Source organism: Patiria miniata, unplaced genomic scaffold (assembly GCF_015706575.1).
Source record: "Patiria miniata isolate m_02_andy unplaced genomic scaffold, ASM1570657v1 HiC_scaffold_7, whole genome shotgun sequence".
In the NCBI taxonomy this organism is placed as follows: domain Eukaryota; kingdom Metazoa; phylum Echinodermata; class Asteroidea; order Valvatida; family Asterinidae; genus Patiria; species Patiria miniata.
Window position 1 is genome coordinate 37,001,511 of NW_024037074.1, and position 24,908 is coordinate 37,026,418.

At 40.0% G+C, this 24,908-nt stretch overlaps 1 protein-coding gene across 1 annotated transcript in view; it reads left to right on the top strand.

Annotated features, from left to right (window-relative positions):
- LOC119744270 (C-myc promoter-binding protein-like) overlaps positions 1-24,908 on the top strand; it is an 88,654-nt gene that overhangs the window by 23,456 nt on the left and 40,290 nt on the right. The window contains exons 2-11 of the mRNA XM_038220131.1: positions 2,887-3,080; positions 3,806-3,942; positions 7,271-7,469; positions 8,275-8,404; positions 12,109-12,278; positions 14,367-14,608; positions 21,023-21,089; positions 22,452-22,652; positions 23,284-23,459; positions 24,631-24,673. Of these exons, the coding sequence (XP_038076059.1) occupies positions 2,910-3,080; positions 3,806-3,942; positions 7,271-7,469; positions 8,275-8,404; positions 12,109-12,278; positions 14,367-14,608; positions 21,023-21,089; positions 22,452-22,652; positions 23,284-23,459; positions 24,631-24,673 (1,536 nt within the window). The 5' untranslated portion in view covers positions 2,887-2,909. The remainder of the gene's footprint in view (positions 1-2,886; positions 3,081-3,805; positions 3,943-7,270; positions 7,470-8,274; positions 8,405-12,108; positions 12,279-14,366; positions 14,609-21,022; positions 21,090-22,451; positions 22,653-23,283; positions 23,460-24,630; positions 24,674-24,908) is intronic.

Here is a 24,908-nt window from a genome sequence, read left to right on the forward strand (position 1 = left end):
GAGACATGGGTTTAATATGGAACAAAAGAATGAATACGTCTCCACAGCAATTTCTATAGGTGAATACATCTCCACAAGGTTGTCACAAAATATGGATTTTACTCAAAAACTAGGAATTTCCAAGGTGTGTTGATCTGTCGCAAATTGGAGTATTTTAGGGATATTAATTCCGAATTTCAGCCCAGGAAAGTAATTCTGGTTATAAAAATAGGAGCATTTTGAAACTTTCAGAACTTTCAAACTCGAAAACGTAGTACACGAGAACAAAGATATGACTCCTCAAGGATACAAATTCCAGTATACCAACTTGTAATCAGTTGATAACTTGATAGCAATTCTTGCATCATCTTGTTGCGTGATTTCATTAATAGTTCATAGAAACAATGACAGGTGCATAATATTGCATCATCATCATAATGTAACTACTGGTAGGCATGTACCATTGACACTGCCCCAGAATAGTTGTTTTGAAATAAGTGGCAACATTTTACTTTGGAATAAATGCATTTATTGGACATAATTAAAACAGTGTGCTGTAGCTTGTCTTCACAGTTGGCACCATTTAGAGCTGATGGTATATTGGCTTGCTGTACAAACAGAGTTCAACATCAAAATAGCGCATCTGAATTGTAGACGTGTACACACTGTTCTTTTTCCACACTTACATTGCAGTCTTATCTGTGTAAGTTTAAAAAAGGGCTCTTGTTGTGTGCGTTGCGTTTCATTATGAGTTCAAAATTTTACACATTTATTGTGCATCATCATTGTCACATCAATCTTTTATGGTCTTATCGTCATGTTAATTCTCACCATTATTTTCACGCTTGTCTGCTGTCAAGCTGTTTAACAAAACCATCCAGCCGTTGATATAATTAGAAAGCGCACTCCTGATTCTCACAGAGCACATATTTTAGGTCCTGAGCGTCTGAATTTATCATTCACATGTACGTATATCATGCCAATTAGGAGTGCAGTTTCCCAGTCTTTAACTAATCACCTTCTAGAGGTTCCTTCCTCCCTTGTGCTTCCGAAAAACATCTCCCCCTCGCCTCTTGAAATATTTATCATCGTCTTTACGACCGACTGTCTCTGAAAGCAAGTCCAGACTTGACAGCTGATAATTGAGAACTCTCAGTAATGTGTAAATTGCTGGAGAAAAACGTCTCTCTGCTTCTACTGTAAGGGGCTTCCCTATCAATACTGAGATCAGATGGGGGGGGGGGGGGGAGCACGTACAAAAAATAAATTTTAAAAACCTTCCAATATGTCCCTTGTGTTTTTTTCTGATTTATAAAATTGCTCTTCACATCGTTCATTGTGACTGGCTGTCAATTCCCTAAATCATAAACCTAGTCCTCCAAAATCAAGCAGGCGGTTTTGGAGGATTTTGGAGGTTTTTGGAGGATTGAGGTTGTATGATGTTGCTTGATTGTGTAGGATGTATTGTCTCATGGTCTTAAGCTGTACCCTGCATTACGTTAACAATGAACATTGTATGTTCAGCCATATGGAATTGAGGCCGAGATTATACTGGACATCATCTGAACTGCTTCTGGATATCAACTGCACTGCCTCAGTGATTGTTGGAGGATTTTATAGGATTGAGGCAGTGGTCTCCCTTCCACGGAACAAATTCAAGAAATAGGGAAATGATTTGCGGGGATCGATACTGTATTCAATCTTTACATGGTGGCAGTTGGCCTAAGTGCTTGGGGTTTAAAACCATTTTTTGTAACGTATAGTTTGCATTGAAAATTGTCTTCTGTGCTGGAACCTGGCGATGAAATTACTGCTCATGGTCAAGTTAACCACAAGCTGAGATATACAGAACGATAACCATAAATCCTTTCTTTCTGACCTCCATTTTGTTATAATATACACGTGTAGCGCAAAGATAAAAAAATGTACTGCGCAATGTCGTTTGCAGTGTTTTTGTTAATCAGATAAATGTCATCTGACTTTACCAAATGTCAGGGACTCAAAGGCCAAAAAAATTGATGACCTTTTTCTTTTGTTGACATTTTCAAAGTTTATCTTAAAATTATTTAGACTGTGGGGAATGTGGACAGAACGCCTTGACCTGCATGTAGGACATTTATGTTATTAATAAACATTAATATTAAGATAAAATTTGTCCATGAAGTGACCTTTCTCCAGATTCCCAAAAACCCTAAGCCGTGATACCATGATACCATACATGTATCAGTTTTTTGGTGACTCTCATTGTATTTAAACTATGCGTGCATACTGCATAATTCCACAAATTAACTTGATGGCAAGTGCATTGTACCTTGATGCCACATTACAATTCAGCTTAGTTTATGCAGCTCCTGGTGTGATTGCACTGCAAGGTGCCAGACTACAGCAGTAGTGATATACCGTTTCAATATTACGCAAAATACTGCAGTTTTCCACATCAGTGATACTATTATGCGATGCTGAAGACTTAATGATCCTAATAGAGTAAGCTGAGATATTTAATATCTGATATTGGCTGTAATAGCTGACAGGTTGAATAGCCATCCTTACTGACTAAATCAAATTTTATTCTCATTATTGGAGATTGAATTTGTCTCTGTTAGTGCAAGTGTCGCATGGTGTCTCTGCAGGCTTCTGCTCAATCCTGGCTTTCAAGTAACGAATATTTTCTTTGCAGAGCGTGAAATAAATCGCAAAAGAAACTTAGACAAAATGAATTAACACTTTTGAATTTAACCTACCTGTATCAAAGCTAGAGACTCCCATTCCATTGCTAACTTCCAATGCACTTACAAAATCATTTGAGCCCGTGAGTCTTTAGTTCAGACATAACGGGGTAAGGTATAAAACATGTCCAATGTCCGACAAAATTTTCAAAGTTTCCTTGTTTTTATTTTGGTTACCCAGAATCCTTAGCAAGGCAGCCAGTCATGGAGGACCATGGCGGTCCGCGAGTGGCCAACTATTTCGTGGTGGCTGGCATGACCAAGGACTCCCGCCCTCTAGAGGAGGAGATTCAGAGTGAGGGCCAGCGCAAGCCGCCGCGATCGTTGGCGCCGATCACGGACGTGGCTATCATCATCCGGGGCCAAGGAGAAAAGGTGATACACTACACAGGTTACACTAAAAAAAAGAAAATGTTCTTGACAGGCTTTCCAAACCTGAACACAAGAACCGTTTTTTTCCTCAAGATTTGAAAGATATAAAGAATTTGAGGTCTGAAACAGTTTGGAGTGACTGCATTGAGAGATCGAATGTTGCAGTTGTTCAGAGTCTGGTCAATGCAACTATACATTCTTGCCTTTCTTAAACTAAAAATCTATTTGGGTAAAACTGGGGCACAATTCTGAAACACCAGACTGAAATGTGTCAGGTTTGTGTCCTATATATGTACATGCAAAAAAGTCCAGCACAGCTGAAAGGAGAACCCTGCTGACACAAACACAATGAGTTTTGTACACAGCTCTTGGCAGTCATGAAAATGTTATTCTGCTGGTGACTATGGCACAGCTAGAAAGGAATGTTTCGGCTGGCAGAGGGACTACGAAAGTCTCGTTAAATTACCAACACACAAAAATCCTCGTACCTAATTTCTCATGTTTTCATCCTTTTTTTGGAACCATTTGTATTTTGTTATCAAATTTAAATTTTGGTAAAACTTTAACAGGATAAATGAAGGATCCTTAGCAAAATGCCTTGAGAGTTTGGGTTAAAACTTCATTTTGCCTATGGGTTGCAACCAAAGTCAAAGTAGAGATTGGTTCCCTAGGATATATCCGTTCATTTACACTAATGTATTTTCTCTTCCTATTTGTGGTTTTTCCAGCCCCCGCCAGGCTTCACAGTCATAGAGAACACACCCTCTGGCTTTGTAGCCGATCTCAACCATGGCAGTATTGGCAGCTCCTCCATCTTCCTGTGCTACAAGCGGGGATTTGACAAGCTTCCTCTCACCGACATAGGGTAGGCATTTGCAATTATTCAGATTTTTTTTCAAAAAGGGAAAGGTACTATTACCATTTGAATCAGTGTACGATTGAACCTAGAAAATGACAAGTGTAATTTTAACCTACAACCTCCAAACTGTTGTGCTGTGGTGCACTGTTGTTCAATGGCTACGATATCCAACTCATGTGCAACATGCGCAGTGGTGCATGGGTTCGAACCCTGATGGGGAACATAGTGTTTGTGTTCTTGGGCTGGACACTTTACTATCATTGCCTCTCACTGCCCAAGAGTAGAATTGTGCACATGTGATGTAAAGACCAGATTACGCTGACCGAATTGCGCTGATTGAGCTGCTGCATAAAAGTCCTCTAATATATTGAAGAAAGGGGATAGTTATTGTGAAGCACAAAGTCTACATTAGTATTTAAAGCAATACGTAAAAATCCCATAATGTACCCATGCTCTGCAAAGTGAACTGTTCAGTGCTGGTTTACTCTCAAAATAGGTCCAACAAATTCAGGGGTCCTGAAGAAAACCAAAAATCATCCGTGGGCAATATTTGCTTTTCAACTCTTATAATCTGTCAAGTTTAAGGCCCATACATGTTCAAGCATAATACAAGAATTTCAGGTATTGTGGTAACTTCTCAAGTGTCAAGAAAACATGTCCTACTTACGATCCTAAACAACTCTGTTGTTTACCGATGGATTCAACCAAGATTTTCGATCACGTAAACAAGGATGACAAATTTTATGGAGCGAGTATCATCAGGAGGTCGTGGGTTCGAGTCCCATCCGAGTGATTTTTTCCAACTTTCACTCGGGAGGTAACACACTGAGTATACAGTGTTTAAACGTCGGTGAAGGGCAAAAACCTAATTTGATTTATATCACCCCGACGCAAAATTCCATCTTATAAGAGTATCATCAGCTTTGTGCAAGAGGTCGAAATTTAAACGCCAAAAAACCCCCAAATTCTCACTTTCGGAATGTCCATATATAGCTAGTGGAAGGTGCGTGCTGCTGCTGAAAGCATCTGAAGGAATGCAGCATCACCCCTGATGTCATTGCACCCCTCTTCGATCGTATAATGCTCCAAACGATCAAGAAGGTGTGCAATGACATCAGGGTGGATCCTGCATTCCTTCAGAAGCTATTGGCCGCATCAAACACCTTCTGCCACCGTCTCCAGCACTGTATCTACATCAGAGGACACCCAGACAAAAGTAGCAGATTCTGAGAGTGAGTATTGTTTTTCGTATGGCGTTTACACACTCCCGCCTTACACAAAGCTGATGAAAATCGCTTCATAGAATTTGTCATGCTCTGTTTTCATGATCTGAAATTTTGGTTTAATTCCATTGGTAAACAACAGAGTTATTTAAGATCAAAAGTAGGACATGTTTTTTTTTATTTGACATGTAGTACACGTGTATATCCTCAAGGCTACAGGCCTGACAACAGAATTGGACTTCTGCTTCTTTTACCCCAATGATCAAGGGGAGGAAATCCTGGCCTTTCCTGTCCGGAATAACCCTCGGCTAGGCAGGCCGCCGCGTTTTTGTTGTGGTCAATTGACTGACTGTTCAGAGTCAAGGGAAGAATGGCTTGATACACTTGCATATTTGCACATCAGATAAGCATAGGATCATGAGCGTATCCATTACCCATAGAAACTGGACTGCCAGGTGCAACTTAAGCCTTTCTTAAAGAGCGGAAAGATTTTTTCGACATGTAATTTTGTCATTCCCTGGCCCAAGTATGTATGCTACTTGATTTTAATCCATTTTTGCTTTTTGGAACGCACGATTTCCGAAAATCCTCAAGCATTCTTCAGAATGGAAATCCTGATTTGTGAAATTCCTAGAATTTTTTTGCAATCTGGAAGTCTCCTGGCTACGTAGTCACTCAATTCCGCTGTTTGAATTTTTTTGGGAGCAGTTAGTGACTGTTACGATCTGACCATGTTTCATGTACAGTAGCAGGATGTGGGTTTCTGTATCTGTCGGTGCCAACTTCTGGTCAAAAATGATTTGTTTAGCCTGTTTCCCTGAGGGTGCTGATCTATTTATAGATCAATGGTGATAATTAAGGCAGTTGTCTTTATTTTGTTGTTATTAAGATATCTTCAATCCACTTTGCCCCAACCCAGCACCCTCTGTAAAACAACCTTACATTTTCCACAAAATCTGAAATTTTCATTACATTTTCTTGTTAGTATTCAAAATGAAACCCAGGTATTACAAATGCTTTTATAAAGTTTTACAGTCAAATCGTGGAAAATTAGTCAGGCCCCTTCCCCCCTGCAATGGTAAATTGCAACAAAATTACTTGCTTTTACCTTTAATTTGAAAAAAAAAAATTCCGAAATGACTCTTAACCCTTACATCTTACAAGTATAGGTCTCTCTCGAATGACGTCATTTCCTACAGACCAGCCATGTGCATTGGCATTTTGAGCGTCAACTTGCATAACGCGCATCGGCTGCGTCGTATTTTGAATGCATTTCGAGCAACAAGCGCGCGTGTTTGAAACATTTTCAACACTGCACAATGCGTGCAATGCGTGCAGCTATGTTCTTCTTTGAGAGAGACCTACATGTATAATGTACCGGTATATGAATACATCCCTTCTGAATTGAAAGTGACCTTGGATCTCTAAGTGCTGGTTGTCATTGTGATCAATAGACCATTAGGGTAGAGGCCATAATTGAAATGGTAAATTGACTTGAGTCATTTACTAAGTGGGGCCATTCTGGGAAAACAGATCACTCAACACAGATATGACTTTGAGAAAAAGGGATCTGTGTGTCATAAGCACATCTGATATTGTATTCTTCTGTTCCATTGTGTGCATTTATTTCTTTATTTATTGTTTTATTACATGTAGATAGTATTTCAGGCAACATTAAAATACATGTACATGACAATTAAAATATACAATATTACAAACATTACATTAAAATTACAAATCACATCAATGCAACTGAGCAAAAGGACAAGCTTATATAAAGGGCTAAGATTCATGTACAAGAAACTAAAATACAAGAAACATAAAATTGTACCATAGCAGGCCTGCAGGATTGCCTAAAAGCTATAAAAAATAACAATTATTAATGTGTTTGAATGTCTTTCCAAGTTGTCTCCCCCAACTCTCCTTTCCTTACCGTTGAAGGGGTACTTGTACACAATACCCATTGAGGACAGGAAGTGATGATCTGCCAATTTGTGGTGCATTGAAAATACGCTGTCTGTCACTTTTTGATGCGTTGAAACCATCACTTCTTTCAAAAAGTCTCAACCCTAAAATTTCAGACTTATATTATTTTTCTTCTCCCCTCTCAGTATCCTCCACGAAGGGAAGGAGAGAGTCATGCCAGGCTGTGAGATAGTCAGCACCACGCCTAACGGCAACCCGGCCAACGTGAACACTAGGATAGGCGTCGGCAGCCAGAGGGCCTATCTGACCTACCGGCGAGCCTCAGAGACATCCCCCCACAACTCACTGGCCGTTATCGACATCTGTGTCATCCTCACAAACAAGGTCAGAATTTGTTATTAGATATTAGGTTTTGCCAATCACCAATTTTTATAAGCACTGAACACATCGGTAAAGGGCAAAACCAATTAATAACCAGACTTGTCTTGCATAGCCAAGCTGGACCTGAGAGTTTCAGTGCAGGATATTGTTTATACTCAGTGACTCAGTCGGTCAGTCAATCAGTCAGTAAGAAGACAGTAGGCTCGCTCTTCGGGTCCAGCAAAAATGTACATCCTACCGAAATAAATATGCCCTCCAACAAGTGGTTAAGACATCTGCACTAGTAAGCAAGAGGTCCTGAGCTTGAGTCCCACCCCAGTAGTCTTGTTAAGATTTTCTCGCCAACTCTCGGACTGCACTGTGTATATAGACATTACAAAAATGAATGTTGATGAATGACAAAACCCACGATTAAATATGCACTGTATTCTTAGTGTTGTCAGAGAGCTTGCGATAAATATTTGAAAGCCTGCTTACTAGTGCAAACATCTTGGCTTGCCTGACTGGCCTATTCCAATCCAATTTGACATTGAGTATTGCATCGTTGGTTTTTAATAGAATTTATCATGTCTGTCACAAAGAAAATGTAAGTTTAATATTGGGCTTTGCCCTTCCCTGACAAAATTGCTTTCTGGGGGCTTGTGTGGAAAACTTCACAAGATTACATGAGCGCTGCTCAAACAAACCCAAAACCTGTGGCTTACTAGTGTAGTGTGGATGATGCTCAGCGATTGATTCTGGAAAGGACCATAAAGTCGTTTTGCATTAGCATCATCAATAATAGAAGTTAATTTTGTTTCTCATGAAGGGGGAGACGCCGCCTCATGCCTTCTGCCTGATCAACAAGAACCTGAACAAAGGTAGCATGGTGGGCTCGGACGTCTACCTCTGCTACAAGAAGTCTGCAGTGAGAGGCAACTCGTTGGCCTACCAGTCAGGTATGCTCTAAGGATTGTGACTAGGGAGTTTAGGAAAACCCTGGCTTCAGTTTCATCTCTAGCTTAAGATTCAGAAGAATCCTGCCACATGGAAAAGTTTTATGATTTGGTGTCTTTGCAGCAGAGAATGGACCAATATTGCTGTGGTGTCCATCTAGTTGGGAGGCTTAAATCACAAAGCCAGAGACTGAAGCCAAGATTTTGTAAACTGCTAGGCAGCATGATTGCTGTGAACCTTGCTGAACCGAAGCGCGTGCCAGCGTTGACACGACACACACGCGCGCGTAGTTGCTTTAATTTGTCGGATCATGCGTGACATCTGATCGCGTAGCTGCAATCGGCTCATTGAGAACGTGTCTCGGATGCTGAATTCAGGTTCAAATCAAAACATGATTCAGCAACTTTTGATTTGAAATTGAGATCCTAGAATGTTGTTTTTCTTGAATATACTTCTTCAGGTTAGTTGTTCAGCACCTTTCTTTAGATTTTGAGCACTTTTGTTGCTTCAAAGGAACAAAATACACAAATTACAAATGATGGACTATACCTTTAAAGGTGCGTAGCACAAACAGATTGGCTTTGCAAGCAGAACGACTCCCAGTCGGTACATTACTGATGCTGGCGAGAACCAGCCTACCCTGCAAAAAATGCAATCATTGTCTGGCAGCCAATAATTCAAAATTGTAAAGTAATAATTCAATAACTAGATATGGGCCGATTTTTGTTGGTCGATATCTCATTAAAAAGTGAAAAACTGCTGTATTGCTAGAAAAATAGCAATTTAGAAAAGGAATCTATTTTTCGGGATGAAAGTCGAAAATAGCACGGGGAACTCAACTTTAATGTGTTCTTTCAAAGGCTTTAATTTGAACATGTGTTTGATACTCTTGCAAACATTGAGATGGCTTCTGAAATAAACACATGATATCTTTTAAGTTGTTTTCTTTCCCTGAGGGCCCAGCAATATAAACGGTGTCATTATCGGAGAGCCCTGTTTATCTGTCCTAATGGCCTAAGGGTTCATGGTTCCAGTGAGATAATGCAATATCTAAATGCCATATCAACTTGTTAAAGGACCATGCAGTAGGATTTTTTTCAAAATGAAGAGTTGCATTAAACCTTTTTGTCCTGTTCATTTAAATTTTTGGTCTTTTTGGTTTTTATGCAGATGTAAATTTCTTATATTCATAAAAATAATTATGCCATCTTAAGCAGAAGTTTATTTTGTTAAAGAATGGGATCCAAATTTGAGCTTTCTTTGTTTATTTCTGCAATAAGCCATTTGTGAGTAACCTATACCCTTTGGGATTTACATTTGAAAAACATCTAGTACACTGACTTGCTCAGAATGCTTGGCACATTTTAACTTTGAACCAAAGACACTCTTGCTAAAGACACTCTTGCTAATCACATGATTCGGGGCAAGCTCCTGCATAGTTACGTAAGAGATGCTCAGCACCAAGACATTGTTCACAATGGGTGAGAATGGCACAAAGACACCAAACCATGCCGGAGCTGATGGTTGCTTGCCCCGAATCACGTGATATAGTAACAGTCTTTTTGGTCAGGAGAATGCAAAGTTAAAACGTGTAAAGCATTGGATTAAGTCGGCATTCCAGATTTTATTCAAATTTCACTCGCAAATGGCTTATTCCAGCGTTATGTACATGTAATGTCCGTGACAGAGCTTTTAAGAGCTCAGTGAATAAACCTAAAAATGCATTTTTTCAAATCTAATACATCCATCATCTAGTGATGGTCAAGGAGATTACAGACTAGGAGTTTTGGATCATTTCTCTAAATCATTCATTAGATATCATGGTTAATCGGCTCTGGCATGGACATTACACTGCCTTTCATAACATTGGAATTGCTTAATCAAGGTTTTGTAGTAGATTACCAAGTCTGGTGAGCAACATTTCAGATCATTTTAGCCTCCTAATCTCTTGAAACAGGAATGGTTTAAAAATGTTGACATTACTACTTATACTGGTTAATGTGGACCAAGTAACATGCAAAAGATGCTTCCATGTTTGGGTTGGGTCTAGATACGTGCAGCAGTGTCAGATGTCAGGGAGTAGCTTGGACACTGTATCAGTAAATAAGGGGGAAAATACACTTAAAAAAAGAAGAAGTTTAAACTGAAAAATTGCCCTGTTTATATTTCATACTGGCACAGTTGTATATTTGCGCAGATTGTGGTTTAGTGTGAAATTAATCTCATAGCCCCTTTAAGCTTTGTACGTTGCACTACCGCTTTCACTGATAACAGCACAGACACCAGCAAGGTCTTGCCAGTACATAGTTTCTGTTCCAGTTAGAGTTTGCATTGCGTGATTTGTGTATTTCCTTGTGCCACGCGCATGTATTTTTAGCAGTTTTATTTATTGTTGAAACTTGTCCTGGGACATCTTCTTCCTCATTGATGTCACTACTTATGTCGCATCCTGCTGATAAGGGTGGCAATAGAAAAAAAATAATACTGAATTGGTTCTGATTAGAAAAGAAATGGCTTTGATTGATTGAGATAGGAAAGGGATTAGCATTGAACGATTCTGTTTGGGAAATGGATACCATTTAAATGGGGTTGATATTAGCATCCAGTTTATCAAAGATAGAACTGGGAAATTGTATTGATTTCTCCTGAGATAATGGCAAAGTGTCTTTAGTCGGCAGAATATATGAGTATTACAAATTAAAAATGCAGGTACATGTGTACGTATGTAATTTGTAATAATTTACATTGCAGATTGGGAAAAAGGTGTAATGGCCTTGACACCTATAAATTACCCTGATGGAGAAAGAAATATGGTACATGTATGTGATAGGACTTGATGAATTGGTTTCATGACGAAACGTTACATCTAGTCAGGCTCTTGTTTCAGATCACAACATGAAAAGTAACCACATTTGAAATCTTTCATGAAATAAACAAGTGCTTGCGATTTTGAAAAGATTCGCTAAAGGACTCTAAATGACCCCAAAGTTGATGGGTTAATGTTAAAAAGGACATTAAAAAAAATGACAGTGCATACAAGGAGTTCACTTCTAGAGATTGAAGGCAAATGTTTGGTGGCCCATGCTACATATAATTATTGCCAATAGCACTAATTAAGAACACATGTATACCCTTAGCTGTAATTTCACCTCTCCGATTGGCATTAGCACCAAAATACAAGAAGACCCCACAACAGGACCATCTTCTTTGGCAGTATACTGGGTATCACAAAGGCCAATAAATACATGTACGTGTACCTGTTCTGACAAATTACGTTTTTCTGAAAAAACAGTCTGTGCAATTATTTTACTTTCCTCATATTGATTTGTGTTTTACACTAACCCCTCCCTCTCTGGCCGGCAAATTCAGCTTCACCATCACAGCAGTCAAAATCGTTCAAGCGACTGTTTTTATCAGTTTAGGAATTGCCTTGTTAATTTGATAGTGCCATGCTTTGACTGCAGGTGATTGATATGCCAGCTGTACATGTACCAACCAGTTACCTCTTTTGTCTGTTGATGGAATTTGACGGGTCACAGAATGTGATCTGACTGTTTTTTTTTTACTAGCCTGTACACAAATGCATGGCAGAGGAAGTGGAAGATAGGTTTGACTGTCTGTGACTGATCAAACAATACGAATAGTCACTAAGTACCAACGAACCCTTATCCAACTGTTTACATCTACTGCTTGTCACTACCCTCAGGTATCCTAAATCGCTACCCCTTGGTAGACGATGAGGAGTTTCCCCTTCCAGAGTCCATCGCGCGTTTCTGCATGCCGCTGGGTGCCACCATCGAGTGCTGGTCCACCGCCCGCCACCACCCGCTGCCGGTCTTCTCCACGTTTGTCTTGACGGACAGCACCGGAGGAAAGGTAGGCTACCCTCCCAAGTCTTTTTATAAGAACGTCGATATTACAGTATAAGACTTTCGTGGGGAAAGGAATATCATTGGTTGAAGCTTATTTGAAGTGCTGATCACTTGTCTTGAGACTTGATAACTAGTGACTTGACAATGGACTTTGTGCATCAGTAGATGCTTTGGAGGGCTCTACATGCGCACACTGGTGTATGTGCATAAGCGTGGAGTACGCCTGACATATTTGATTGTAAAAGAGCACAAAGCAGCAGTGTCTTTGCGTGAGTGTCAGTCGGCAATGCATTAATGACTTTCCCTTCATTTTTCTTTGTTACGGCTGAAAGTGAAAGGGTAATTGTGCACTGAGTCTAACCATCAAAGATATCAATTAAGTGCACATAATTGATACGCTTAAAGGGAAAATACAACATTTGCAAACATCAAAAAATAAAACTACCAAATCATTTTGAAATACCTTGCTGGACTGTTAGTGAATGACAGTGTAAAGCATCCTGTAAAATCATGGCACCTGGTATACTGTCATTTTCTAGAAAAGTGGTATTTTTGTATCAATTTCCAACGCTGGTCGGCCGACCAGCGTTGGAAAACACTGTTTTTTTTCCAAATACTGGCCCCAATTGACCATCGCACTTGTTTGCAATCGATTACACACCTATGAACGGGTACAAGCCAGCTAGACTGGTTCCCTGACCTTACAATTCCCCAGTGTATGTAAACTGCTCTGTTTCTTCTTATATGGAGTCAGGGAACCAGTCTACAGGAAAATGATTGTTTTTCTTGGTTTTTATAGCATTTTCGAGCCCAACACCTAAAAAAAGTCAGTGTAACTATATTTGCTATATATTTCCAACCCCCCAATTCCATCCATTTCTGAAAATTACAGCAAAAGCAAATGATGTATATTCCCTTTAAGCAGTGTTGTAGTTGGTTCCATAACAGTTCTATCACAAGTCCATCGCAAGTCCATCCCAAGTCCATCACAAGTCCTTTACAAGTCCATCACAAGTCCATAACAAGTCCATAACAAGCCCATAACAAGTCCTTTACAAATCCATCACAAGTCCATCACAAGTCCATCACAAGTCCATCACAAGTCCATCACAAGTCCATCACAAGTCCTTCATAAGTCCATTACAAGTCCATGACAAGTCCTTCACAAGTCCTTCACAAGTCCTTCACAAGTTCATGACAAGTCCTTCACAAGTCCTTCACAAGTCCATCACAAGTCCATCACAAGTCCATCACAAGTCCATCACAAGTCCATCACAAGTCCATCACAAGTCCATCACAAGTCCTTCACAAGTCCATCACAAGTCCTTCATAAGTCCATTACAAGTCCATGACAAGTCCTTCACAAGTCCTTCACAAGTCCTTCACAAGTTCATGACAAGTCCTTCACAAGTCCTTCACAAGTCCATCACAAGTCCATCACAAGTCCATCACAAGTCCATCACAAGTCCATCACAAGTCCATCACAAGTCCATCACAAGTCCATCACAAGTCCATCACAAGTCCATTACAAGTCCATCACAAGTCCATCACAAGTCCATCACAAGTCCATCACAAGTCCATCACAAGTCCTTCACAAGTCCTTCACAAGTCCATTACAAGTCCATCACAAGTCCATCTGGTACCAAGTCAAGTTGGAAGCTGTTCTCAAAAAACTGACGAAAGCATTCCTTTGTTATTGTTGATCTAAAGCCGGCCTCCTGCGATTTGCTTGCACCGTGACAGAACAAGGCTTGGTCAAGGCATTCATCGTTACTGTCCCTGATGGCATCTACAAAATGCTTTTCGTTCTTTGCCAGCAAGTGATGAATGCCTTGAGCAAGGGTAGCTCCGTCACGGTGCAAGCAAATTGCAGGTCGACATGAGGCTGGCTGAAATGCACAAGTCCTCACAAGTCAATCACAAGTCATCCATTCAGAAACTCTTCAAATGAACTGTTTCAAAGGCATTCCTTTGTTATTGTTCATCACCTGTTACTTCGAGACCAGACTTTCAGTGGACAGTTTGACTACAACACTGTGATAAAGTGATTCTCGCTAGCAAAGGTTAATTATTTTGAATTCCTGCCCGACAGTTTTACGGCGCCGCGGTCGCCTTCTACGAAGGCTACCCTGAGGAGAAACTTACCCCTCAACAACAAAAGGACCTGGGCCTCAAGCCGTTCAAGAAGAATAACACCAAGCTGACCTACAGCGTCCACACCAACAAGTGCGTCTGCCTCCTGTCCAGGTGGCCCTTCTTTGATGCCTTCAAGAAGTTCCTGACATTCATCTACAGGTTGTCGCTCTCCGGCCCACACACGATACCCATAGAACGGTAAGTTTTGGGTTGTTACTTGGTCTCATTTTTAGCTGTGGAAAGCAGCTCAACAAATGCTCATGTCTCTCTAAACGTCAGCCACAGCCTTGCAATGCGATCAATCACCTCGTCACTCAGGCCCTTAAAGGGAAAATACAACATTTGCAAACATCAAAAAATAAAACTACCAAATCATTTTGAAATACCTTGCTGGACTGTTAGTGAATGACAGTGTAAAGCATCCTGTAAAATCATGGCACCTGGTATACTGTCATTTTCAAGAAAAGTGGTATTTTTGTATCAATTTCCAACGCTGATCGGCCGATCAGCGTTGGAAAAAACTGGCTTTTTTTCAAATACTGGCCCTAGTTGACCATCGCACTTGTTTACAATCAATTACACACCTATGAACGAGTACAAACCAGCTAGACTGGTTCCCTGACCTTACAATTCCCCAATATATGTAAACTGCTCTGTTTCTTCTTAAATGGAGTCTGGGAACCAGACTACAGGAAAATGATTGTTTTTCTTGGTTTTTATAGCATTTTTGAACCCAAAACCTTAAAAAAGTCAGTGTAACTATGTTTGCTATATATTTCCAACCCCCCAATTCCATCCATTTCTGAAAATTACAGCAAAAGCAAATGATGTATATTCCCTTTAATGGGTCTGCACTGACTGCCTACCAATTCATGCAGTACTGGAAAAGCGGGTCACTAGGGTCCAAATCCTGATGTTTATACTGAAAACACTACTCCTTCCAGAAATTACATGGCACATCACGTCACACATGCACGAACACAAATGCATTGGCCCGCAGCTTCCGAGAACATTTCGAGATGGAGAAAAAGAAAAAAGAAATACGGAAATAAGAAAATCGTGATTAATGACTAGAGTAATATTTCAGTGATTGAACACTTGACAGTAACCTTTGATAATCTGTTGCATTTTTGTGGCAAAACTGTCTCGTTGAGGCAGTACTTTAATTTTATGTTTTTTTTCAGGATCTGACAGAATGGGGAACCTCTGTTGTTGAAATTGTTGAACAATGTTCAAGGCTGTGTCCGAATTACTTGGTTTCGGCTTGAAATCACACAAGCGCCTATGGTAGTGGCTGCAGCCACTTCCCATAGATCTGTGTGTTATTTCCAGCCGCATCCAAGTAATTTGGACACAGTCTAATACACAAAATGTATGAAAATACATGGAATATGTCAGTGTACTCAATTTCCTGAAGCTGCTAAGCAGAAAATAACTGCTTAACAAATTAGTGTGCTAAGCAAAAATCAGCAGAGAACCAGTCACAGGCAATATTTACAGCAGCACATTTTGGTCGGTTGCCCGTTTTGGCTAAGCAGATATTTTCCATGCTTAGCAAGTTTCTGTGCTTAACGATTCTGTGAAATTGTCCCCTGCTGGCCTTGGACCACACTTTCACAATCTACAGTAATATTTTTTTTCGTAGCACATACCACACCTGCATGTACATGTCAGGCATGCAACTTTTCCTTGGGTCTGCTGAATTCCTCGTTTTTGACTACCCAAGTATGCCATTACAAATGGAAAAACACTGTACAAAGTCTGGTGTGGTTTGGAATTTCCTTGGTTTTTTCCTCTTGATTCCCAGTTGCATGCCTGACATGTACATGTGTACATAAGGAACGTGACAAGATCACGGTTTGTCAGTGTTGGTCTCGGAGCAAAACAATGTTTAGACAAGGTTATTTGGCAACATCGCCAAGAGAGCTCGACTCATCGTCGTGTAGAACTTGGCAATCTTCCAGGCCAACAGACATTCTCCCTCCTAGCTTAAAGATGTATACCCGGTGCTCTTCAAAGAACTGATTTTTTTTTCTCCTTATAAAATTTAAATTTGTAGGCCTATATTTTGTTTCAACCAAAAAAACCCCAAGTGTATTAAGATTTTTGGCATCTACAGCCCGCTGCAAAGGGCTTTCATTTTGCACACAAATGAACCCGCCTTGCGAGAGCAACTATTGTCTGGCCGCCAGTAATTCCAAGAAATAATTGAAGAAATAATTTAAAGAAATGATTCAATAACTAAACCTCGGTGGATTCTTTCGTTCGATATCTCATTCAAAATTTACAAACTTATATATTTCTAGGAATATAGCAATTGAAAAAAAACAAATGTATTTTTTTAATGTGAAACTTGAAAAAAGCATGGGGGAACGCGTCTTTAAAGGGAAAATACAACAATTGCAAACATCAAAAAATAAAACTACCAAATCATCTTGAAATACCTTGCTGGACTGTTAGTGAATGACAGTGTAAAGCATCCTGTAAAATCATGGCACCTGGTATACTGTCATTTTCAAGAAAAGTGGTATTTTTGTATCAATTTCCAACGCTGATCGGCCGACCAGCGTTGGAAAAAACTGGCTTTTTTTCAAATACTGGCCCCAATTGACCATCGCACTTGTTTGCAATCGATTACACACCTATGAACGGGTACAAGCCAGCTAGACTGGTTCCCTGACCTTACAATTCCCCAATGTATATAAACTGCTCTGTTTCTTCTTAAATGGAGTCTGGGAACCAGACTACAGGAAAATGATTGTTTTCCCGGTTTTTATAGCATTTTTGAACCCAAAACCTCAAAAAAGTCAGTGTAACTATATTTGCTATATATTTCCAACCCCCCAATTCCATCCATTTCTGAAAATTACAGCAAAAGCAAATGATGTACACGTATATTCCCTTTAATACACATCAGCTCTACATGTATTTTTACAAGCCTGGTCTTGTTAGCCAAAGATCCTTCAGAAAGCCACTCCAGGGAATGGTTGGTGTATCGTACCTCGCTGATTGCAAACACTAGTTTGGAGGACATCCATATGCATGCGTATCTCTCGGACCCAAATTGCCAATCCAAACACATTGTCAATGTTGATTGAGATCCATCGCGCCTGATGGGTAGGCCGTGGGATGTGGATATTACATGGGCTGATACTGGCGACAGCTTAAGGGGAATTTCAGCAAATCAAAAAAAAGAAGAAGACAACTTAAGAAAAAACAACAACTTAAAACATTCATATCATATGCAAACTACTTAACCCTCAAGATGGAACAATCTCGGCACACAGTATTTCCAAGATTGACATCTGTGGCGCTTTTTCATTGGTTTCAACGGGCGACTGATACTTGGCTGCGCAGGTTAGGCGAAAAAAAAAAAGTCTCCGGTTTCTGGTATGCGCGCACGTCGCCGTAACCATGCGCGTCGGCAAAATGAAAAAGTTTTTTTTCAATGAAAGATGATGTCTCAAAACCACCAAACTCACTGATTTGACTGGAATCCTGCTGCTTCACAATTTTAACGTATGTTTAGATGGGGTGATGATCGAGAATAAGCTTTATGTGGCCTCTCTGGACTCCCGTATATTTGCGCTAATAAAAAAAGCCGCGTCGCCGCACCACTTTTTGGGCAAGCTCCATACCAGAAACCGGAGACTTATTTTTTTTGGCCTTAGATAAAGTTGGACCAATTTTTGGTTCCTTGGACATGTTGGAAAAAGCAAAATACCGGTAGCACTGTTCTTAGTAAGTCAAACAAGCTAATGTTGCAGAACTTTAGCACTGAAGTATGTGAACTCATACTACATGTAGCCTATGTTTTCAAAAAAGAAAAGAAATTTTGCTTTGCTTAATATCACCCCAGAATAAGCTAGTTCGGTATCTCGATGAAATAGACCATGTCAAAGGTCACTCGGGATAAAATCGCTGACGTGATGATACGCGATGTTACGCGGACTCCCATTCTGCTTGTCATTAACACTCGAGCGTCGTGCGACCGTCTCCCTGCACGTTCACGCGCCTTCGATGAGCGTTTGATTAGCCCGAATGACAGAAAAAAGAAATAACAGCCGGAAAATTGACCTGGCAGCTGATGTTTTTTGGAGTGATTCAGTATGTCAAAAAGGAAAAAACAAATCTTACCGAAACAATAGAATTAACACTTTTGAGAGTGAAAAAAAAAAAAAAAAATTATAAGAAAAAAGCAGAAAATTTAACTCAAAATCTTATCACCCAAAGCACTGAAATAATTTAGATTCCAATTATTTAAATACAATTTTTGAAACTGTTCAAAACAGTTTTTGTCATAAACGTCTGTCAACAACACTGCTAAGTTTGTTTGTATAATAATTATTATATTTAAAATGGATAAAAGCAAAGAGCACATTAAAGAATGGAAAATGTCTGAGCCTCGGTTATCTAAATGCGTTTTATTGTACTTTTAGGTAGATTATTTGTAGATGTAGCCAAAAGATGCCTAGGTTCCTTTATTTGGCCCCACCGGTTGAATATCAGCCGACATCGATCACGGTGCTCTGATGAACGATGCTACCCAAATCCCCCCTCAGCCTAGCGCTACGATCGATAAACTCAGAATGCCTTGATCCAATTACAGAAAAGGCTACAACCAAAATGCCCTGGTGCCTAAACCCCTAACCTGCTTCCCCCCCCCCCCATCCCCATCTCACAGTGTACACATCCTATATCCAACTCGCCTGCTATACAGAGCACGCAGTAGCCAGTTCAGCCAGAGGCTTACGATCAGTGGCGAAATCCACTTACATGTAATTGTTTTGAAAGGTTAAAGTTTGACTCGTGTATAAATCTTGATTTGTTCAGCTCGATGTTCCCTTGTTACCATGTAGAAAACCTCTTGAGATGTATATTATGTAATCTAACGTCGGGCCGAATGAATCGGTCGTCATGGATGAGATTCAATAAAAAGAAATACCAATCCATACTTTACAAGAATGGCAATGCGAGTTCAAAGTAAACTTGACGTCATTCAACATGAATAATATTCAATATTCAGCAACGTTTACTGCCAAACTCTCTGCTTAAGTTCAAGTCATGCAACGGATACAGACAAATCAGATGACACATCAGTAGAAGCTGTGCCTCATAACATTTGGTCAGAAAAGCTAACAAAGTACATGTAGTTTTCATTACAACTGATCATGTTCTTGGAATTCCCAGTCCATACATTATCGATAGTGTTTGAGGGGTTGGAACCAGCCTACCCCGTGAGAATGCATTTATTGTCTGGCAGCCAACAAATCGAAATTGTAAAGTAATATTCAACAACTAAACATGGACCAATTTTTCCAGTTGATGTCTCTTTCAAAAGTGAATATCTTTCTCCATTGCTAGAAAAATAGCAATTCAGAAAAGGAATCTGTTTTTTGGGATGAAACTCAAAAAAAGCATGGGGAACGCTTCTTTAGGGATGTAGTCATTAGAGGTTTCAAACTCTACAAAGTCCATGGAATTGGGGATACAGGAACTCAAAAATGGGCAAGACAAAAATTCAACGTACACGTCTTTTCCGAAAGTCTCTTGAAAAGTCGCCTTCCTTTAAAAAAAAAAAAAAAAATACAATGTAGATTTTTTTTGAAGTATGCTGAGTGTTATAATATGCACCTGTTACACTCTGGCACACAGTTTTAAATGTCAGAATAACAAGCCAGCCTGCTTTGATGATGCTAGTCATGTCCCTCGTAGCTCCCAAAGCGTGTTGCCCCATTAGCGCCGGGTCTCCTGGCTGATGTTGGCTTGACACACAAACACTGAATATTAAGTTGGACATGTACGTGATGCTGCCAAAGGCTACGAAAAACACTCATGGTTGAAGTGTTCTGTTTAGACATTTTTACAAATGTACATTGATCGAAAAAAATGTTTTGTTGTATTAGAATTTCCGTTCACACATACTGAAATGGGTCACCTGTGAGTATGTTCCATATGTCACAAGTTTTTTTTTACGCATGCATAAATTCCTGTTACATGTATGCATAATTACAATATGTTGTCTGAATGTCATATAATTAGTATTACCGTACTGCGCATAGCAAGTGATACAATTAATACAAATGCCTCCAGGAAAGGTACATGTAGTATCTGTAGTATCAAAAGTCATGAGATTTCTTTCCAATCTTGCATTTCATGTTATTTTTTTGACGAGTTGGGTAAAATTGTGTATTAATTCTATCGTGTCCTTTCATTTTTCAATGACAGTATAACAGTCTTGTGCGTTGGTCAATCTATAAATTTGTGGTCCAAAGTGTGACATTTTACCTGTCCCTGTTACCGGTACTTTACAATGGTTTATTTGCTGGGTTGGTTACAAGTTTGCTATTCATAGTCACTCTTGGAGGACGACTACACTAAGGCGTGCATCAGAATTATAAAATCATAGATGTCAGATGTAACAGGGACAGGAAAAAAAGTGGACCCCAAATTTATAGAATGACAGTATGTGTAAGTCACTAAATCCCTACGCATGCCAGATTGTCACATTTAGAGTCAATGGTCCTGTCTGTCAGCCTTGGAACTTTTTTAATTGAACATGTATCCCATCAATATATGTGTTGACTTTCCTCCATTTTTCTGTCATTTCAGACACATCGCTCACTTCATGAGCGAAGTCCCCTTCCCCACCGTGCAGCGGCCAAGAATTCTCATGGAGGTAAGCATCTGCTCTAGCTCTCTGGATCTAACTTAGTTCCTCACTTCGCGTTATCAATGAACGGTTGAAACGAATCTGTCATCGCTGTTTGCTTTTGAGGCTAGGCTGTCTTTGCACGACAATTACTGGGTGTGCAGAAATGCCAGTGGTCCAGAAAAACCTGTCACATTGTGTCTAATGCTTCAACATTGACATTGCTTTAGACATTACTTTCGGAGGTTGGGGTGAGGTGGATAAACAGTATGGGACGCGTGTATGAAAACGACTGAAGAAGACATAACATACGAAATAGTTAGCAGTTTGGAATTTGGATAATATAGCATCTGATGGCTCAACTTTGTTGTTTTCTTTATCACCCGTTACAACATGGCATCATTTAAATGTACTGGTTCGCCTTGTGTATTTTGTTTATCATCACAAATTGTCTTTTTTTGTCAATATTCAGCCTGCTTTGGCAAATAAGATATTTAACACTCCTATGCAAAATGCACATTCTGTGTCAAGCTGTCCTTTTCAGTCAAAATCAATCAAGTGATTGTTTTTACAGTTAACAGCTCCCAGCCTTTATATACATGTAGCAGGATTGACTGGCTGTGACTGTTTATGTAAATTGATACAGCTGTGCTTTGTCTAGTAGTGGAGGTGATGAGCCAGCTGTGCAACCACTTGCCTGCTTCTCTTGGTTGCCTGAATTTGACTAGTCACAGTGCTTGCTTGAAATATGATCTGACTGTTGGTGACTAGCCTGTGTAAAAGGCATGGCAGGGAAAAAGGATTGTTGTTTTTGACTGTTTGTGACTGTTCAGACAGCAGGAGGATTAAAATATTTAAAAATTAAAAAGCCCACAATATATTCTGATGTTTTCTGTTGGATTATTTCAATATAACCAAACTCCAGTCCACGTATGATGGATATCCTTTTTCATATATCCAATAATAATTAAACTCGCTTTTGATTTCAAATACAATGCTTATTAAGATTATTTAACAGAGACCTGAATCGACATGCATTTTACTTTTTTTCTGGTATGGATAAATTGATTTGATCATATTTTCATATTGTCTGAGTTGAGGGGACTTGAATACCATAATGGCAGTCTACCAAGTGAGCTATCCCACCCTTCATTGGCTGTCTCAGAATTTGTAAAATTTCTTTGATCAGGGTACTATTCAGAAGCCATAAACCGGTATATGCCATACAGCCAGGGATCACACTCGAAAGTTACATTGTATGATGCTAGCAACAGTAGCAATGCTGCAAACTTAAGAATTTGCGGGGATCACGCAGAGAGAATGCATCTGTTTGTATGAAATCACGAAATCATCGTGAAATAATTCCTGTCTTTTTTTTGTACCTCTTAGCTTGGTCACGACTCCCTGATCCTAGCCCAGCCCCAGACCTCTCCCATGCCCCTCAGCGGTGCCTCCTTCTGTGCCATGCTGCGCAACCTGGCCCCAGAGAACAGCATGAACATGCTGGCGTTTGTGCTGCTGGAACACAAGTTGCTGCTGCATTCACTCCGGCCGGCCTTACTCACGGGGGTGGCCGAAGCAGTGGCCGCGGTAGGTTTGCCTGTGAACATGTTCAACATTTGTTTATATTTTTGGTGTCCCCCATTTTGCAGTCAGAGCATTGAACAGACTTCCAGGTGAGGAAGGGGGAGGGGGAGGGGAGGTGGTAATAGTTAATGTTCGTGACTCATGATCACGGGGTTCAAATCCAGCTGCTTGCCGTATGTTTTGTCCTTAATCAAGGCACTTAATCCACACCTGCCTCTCTCCACCCAGGACTATAAATGGGTACCGGCATTAATTGGGGAGTAAGCTGTGATACACTGGCATCCCATCCAGGGGGAATAGAAATATTCTCAGTCATTTTACACCAAACAAACCTGAGATAAACACCAGCCTAATGGCCCATATGGGCTCAGGACAGACTTTGGAAAGAATTCCATACTGGGCCACCACTCAGACCTCCTGCACTAAGCCTATGGGCCATGACAGATAAAGTTAAAGAATTTGAAGAATGTTTGCACTCCTTAAATAGTCTTTCTTCATCAGATTCACAACTTTTGGTACTTTTTAGATCACATGAGGGAATATGAGTGGTGGCCCAGTATGGAACTCTTTCCCAGACTTTATTTTCCGCTAACCCTATCCATAATTTTTTTTTTCGTGCGTCTCTCCTATCCAGATGATCTTCCCCTTCATGTGGCAGTGTCCCTACATTCCCCTCTGCCCACTCAGCCTGTCGGCTGTCATCAGCGCCCCGTTACCTGTCATCATCGGCGTAGATTCACGCTACTTTGACATGTACGAGCCTCCGACAGATGCCACGTGCCTGGATATCGACACAAACAGCATACTGCAGTAAGTCTTATGGTTGCACACTCTTAAACGACTGATTTCTCAATCCGTGGTCCCCTTTCTCGCTTTCTGTATTATATTACAATTGTCCTTTTCTGTTTTATTTTGTTTTATTTTGTTTTATTTATTTTGACGTGCGAAGTACATTTTCTTAATGCCTTTTGAAAAGAATTTAGTTAAACCTACATTATCCTTCACTATTCTTGTCACATTTTGTTTTGAGTATGGCTTCAAGGAAGGTGAAAGTAAACCTGAAAACTGTTTGAACAAAAATGACTGAAGGCAATAAAAACTTGAGCTGTCTTTTGCTTTATTAATGCTCTTGCAGTCTAATTTATTGCCATTGGCTGAATGTAATTTTACACCTCTTTTTTTTTTTTTTTTTTGTTCTCATATTTCATTGTCACATTTCATTCTGTGTTCATTTTATTCCCTCCAAGTCATAAACTGCCCATGGAATCATCAGTGTATGTATTTGCCGGCTAAAAGTCTCTTTTTTTTATATTAAGAATCTGTAATCATATAAGATAATGCCATAGTTTTGGTGGGATGCTTTTGTGATGCGAAAAAGAACTTGCAAAAGCTTGATAGTGGAATTGGGCGATCACAAAGTTTGCCATCATAAAAATTATTGTATTGCGATTTTAAGGTTGCTGAATTGAAATTCAGTTTTCGGGTTGCTAGGTCACAGAGTGTACTGAAGTCTATCTCAAGTCAAATCACAAGCCCCGTTACATATCAGATGGCACCTTAGTCAGAAGTGAATAGGGTTGAAAAATGTCAAGGAATGCCTTCGCCATTATTGATTTTTGTGGCTTGTGGCGTGACTTGGGATAGGATGGCTTGTGATAGACTTGCGAGGGACTCTTGTCAAACTTTCTGTAAATGACCAGTGGGTAGAATGACACCTACATTTGTATCTTATCACTCTTTAATTGCCAAACACTTTACTGCTCTAGGCCGTTCACATTCTGCAAATGGCATGACAGTCTTCCCAGGTGTCTGTAGATTGGGGCTGGTGTCGGTGTTCTGATGCTCTGATCAAACTTCTCGGTAACGGAGGTGATGGTTTAGTAGTCTGTAGCTGGAAGGGTGTTTTTTTCCTTGGCAAACCTTAAAATATCAAGAGGACAGCAATTGTAAAATCTCATTTCTTTGTTTTCTTCTAATTCAGATCTGAAGAGAGGAAGCCTGTAACGTGGAAAATCTTGCCAAAGGTAAGGTTTCAATTTGCATTTCAAGTTTAAACAATTCATGGAAATGGACCTTAAAAGCCAAAAAACAGTCTGGAAGTGTGGAATACATATTGTGTAGGACTTATAGGTCTCGTTCAAATGACGTAATTTCCTACATACCATCCACGTGCATCGGCATTTTGAGCGTCAACTTGCATAACGCGCATCGGCTGCGTCGTATTTCGAACACATTTCAAGCAACAAGCGCGCGTGTTTG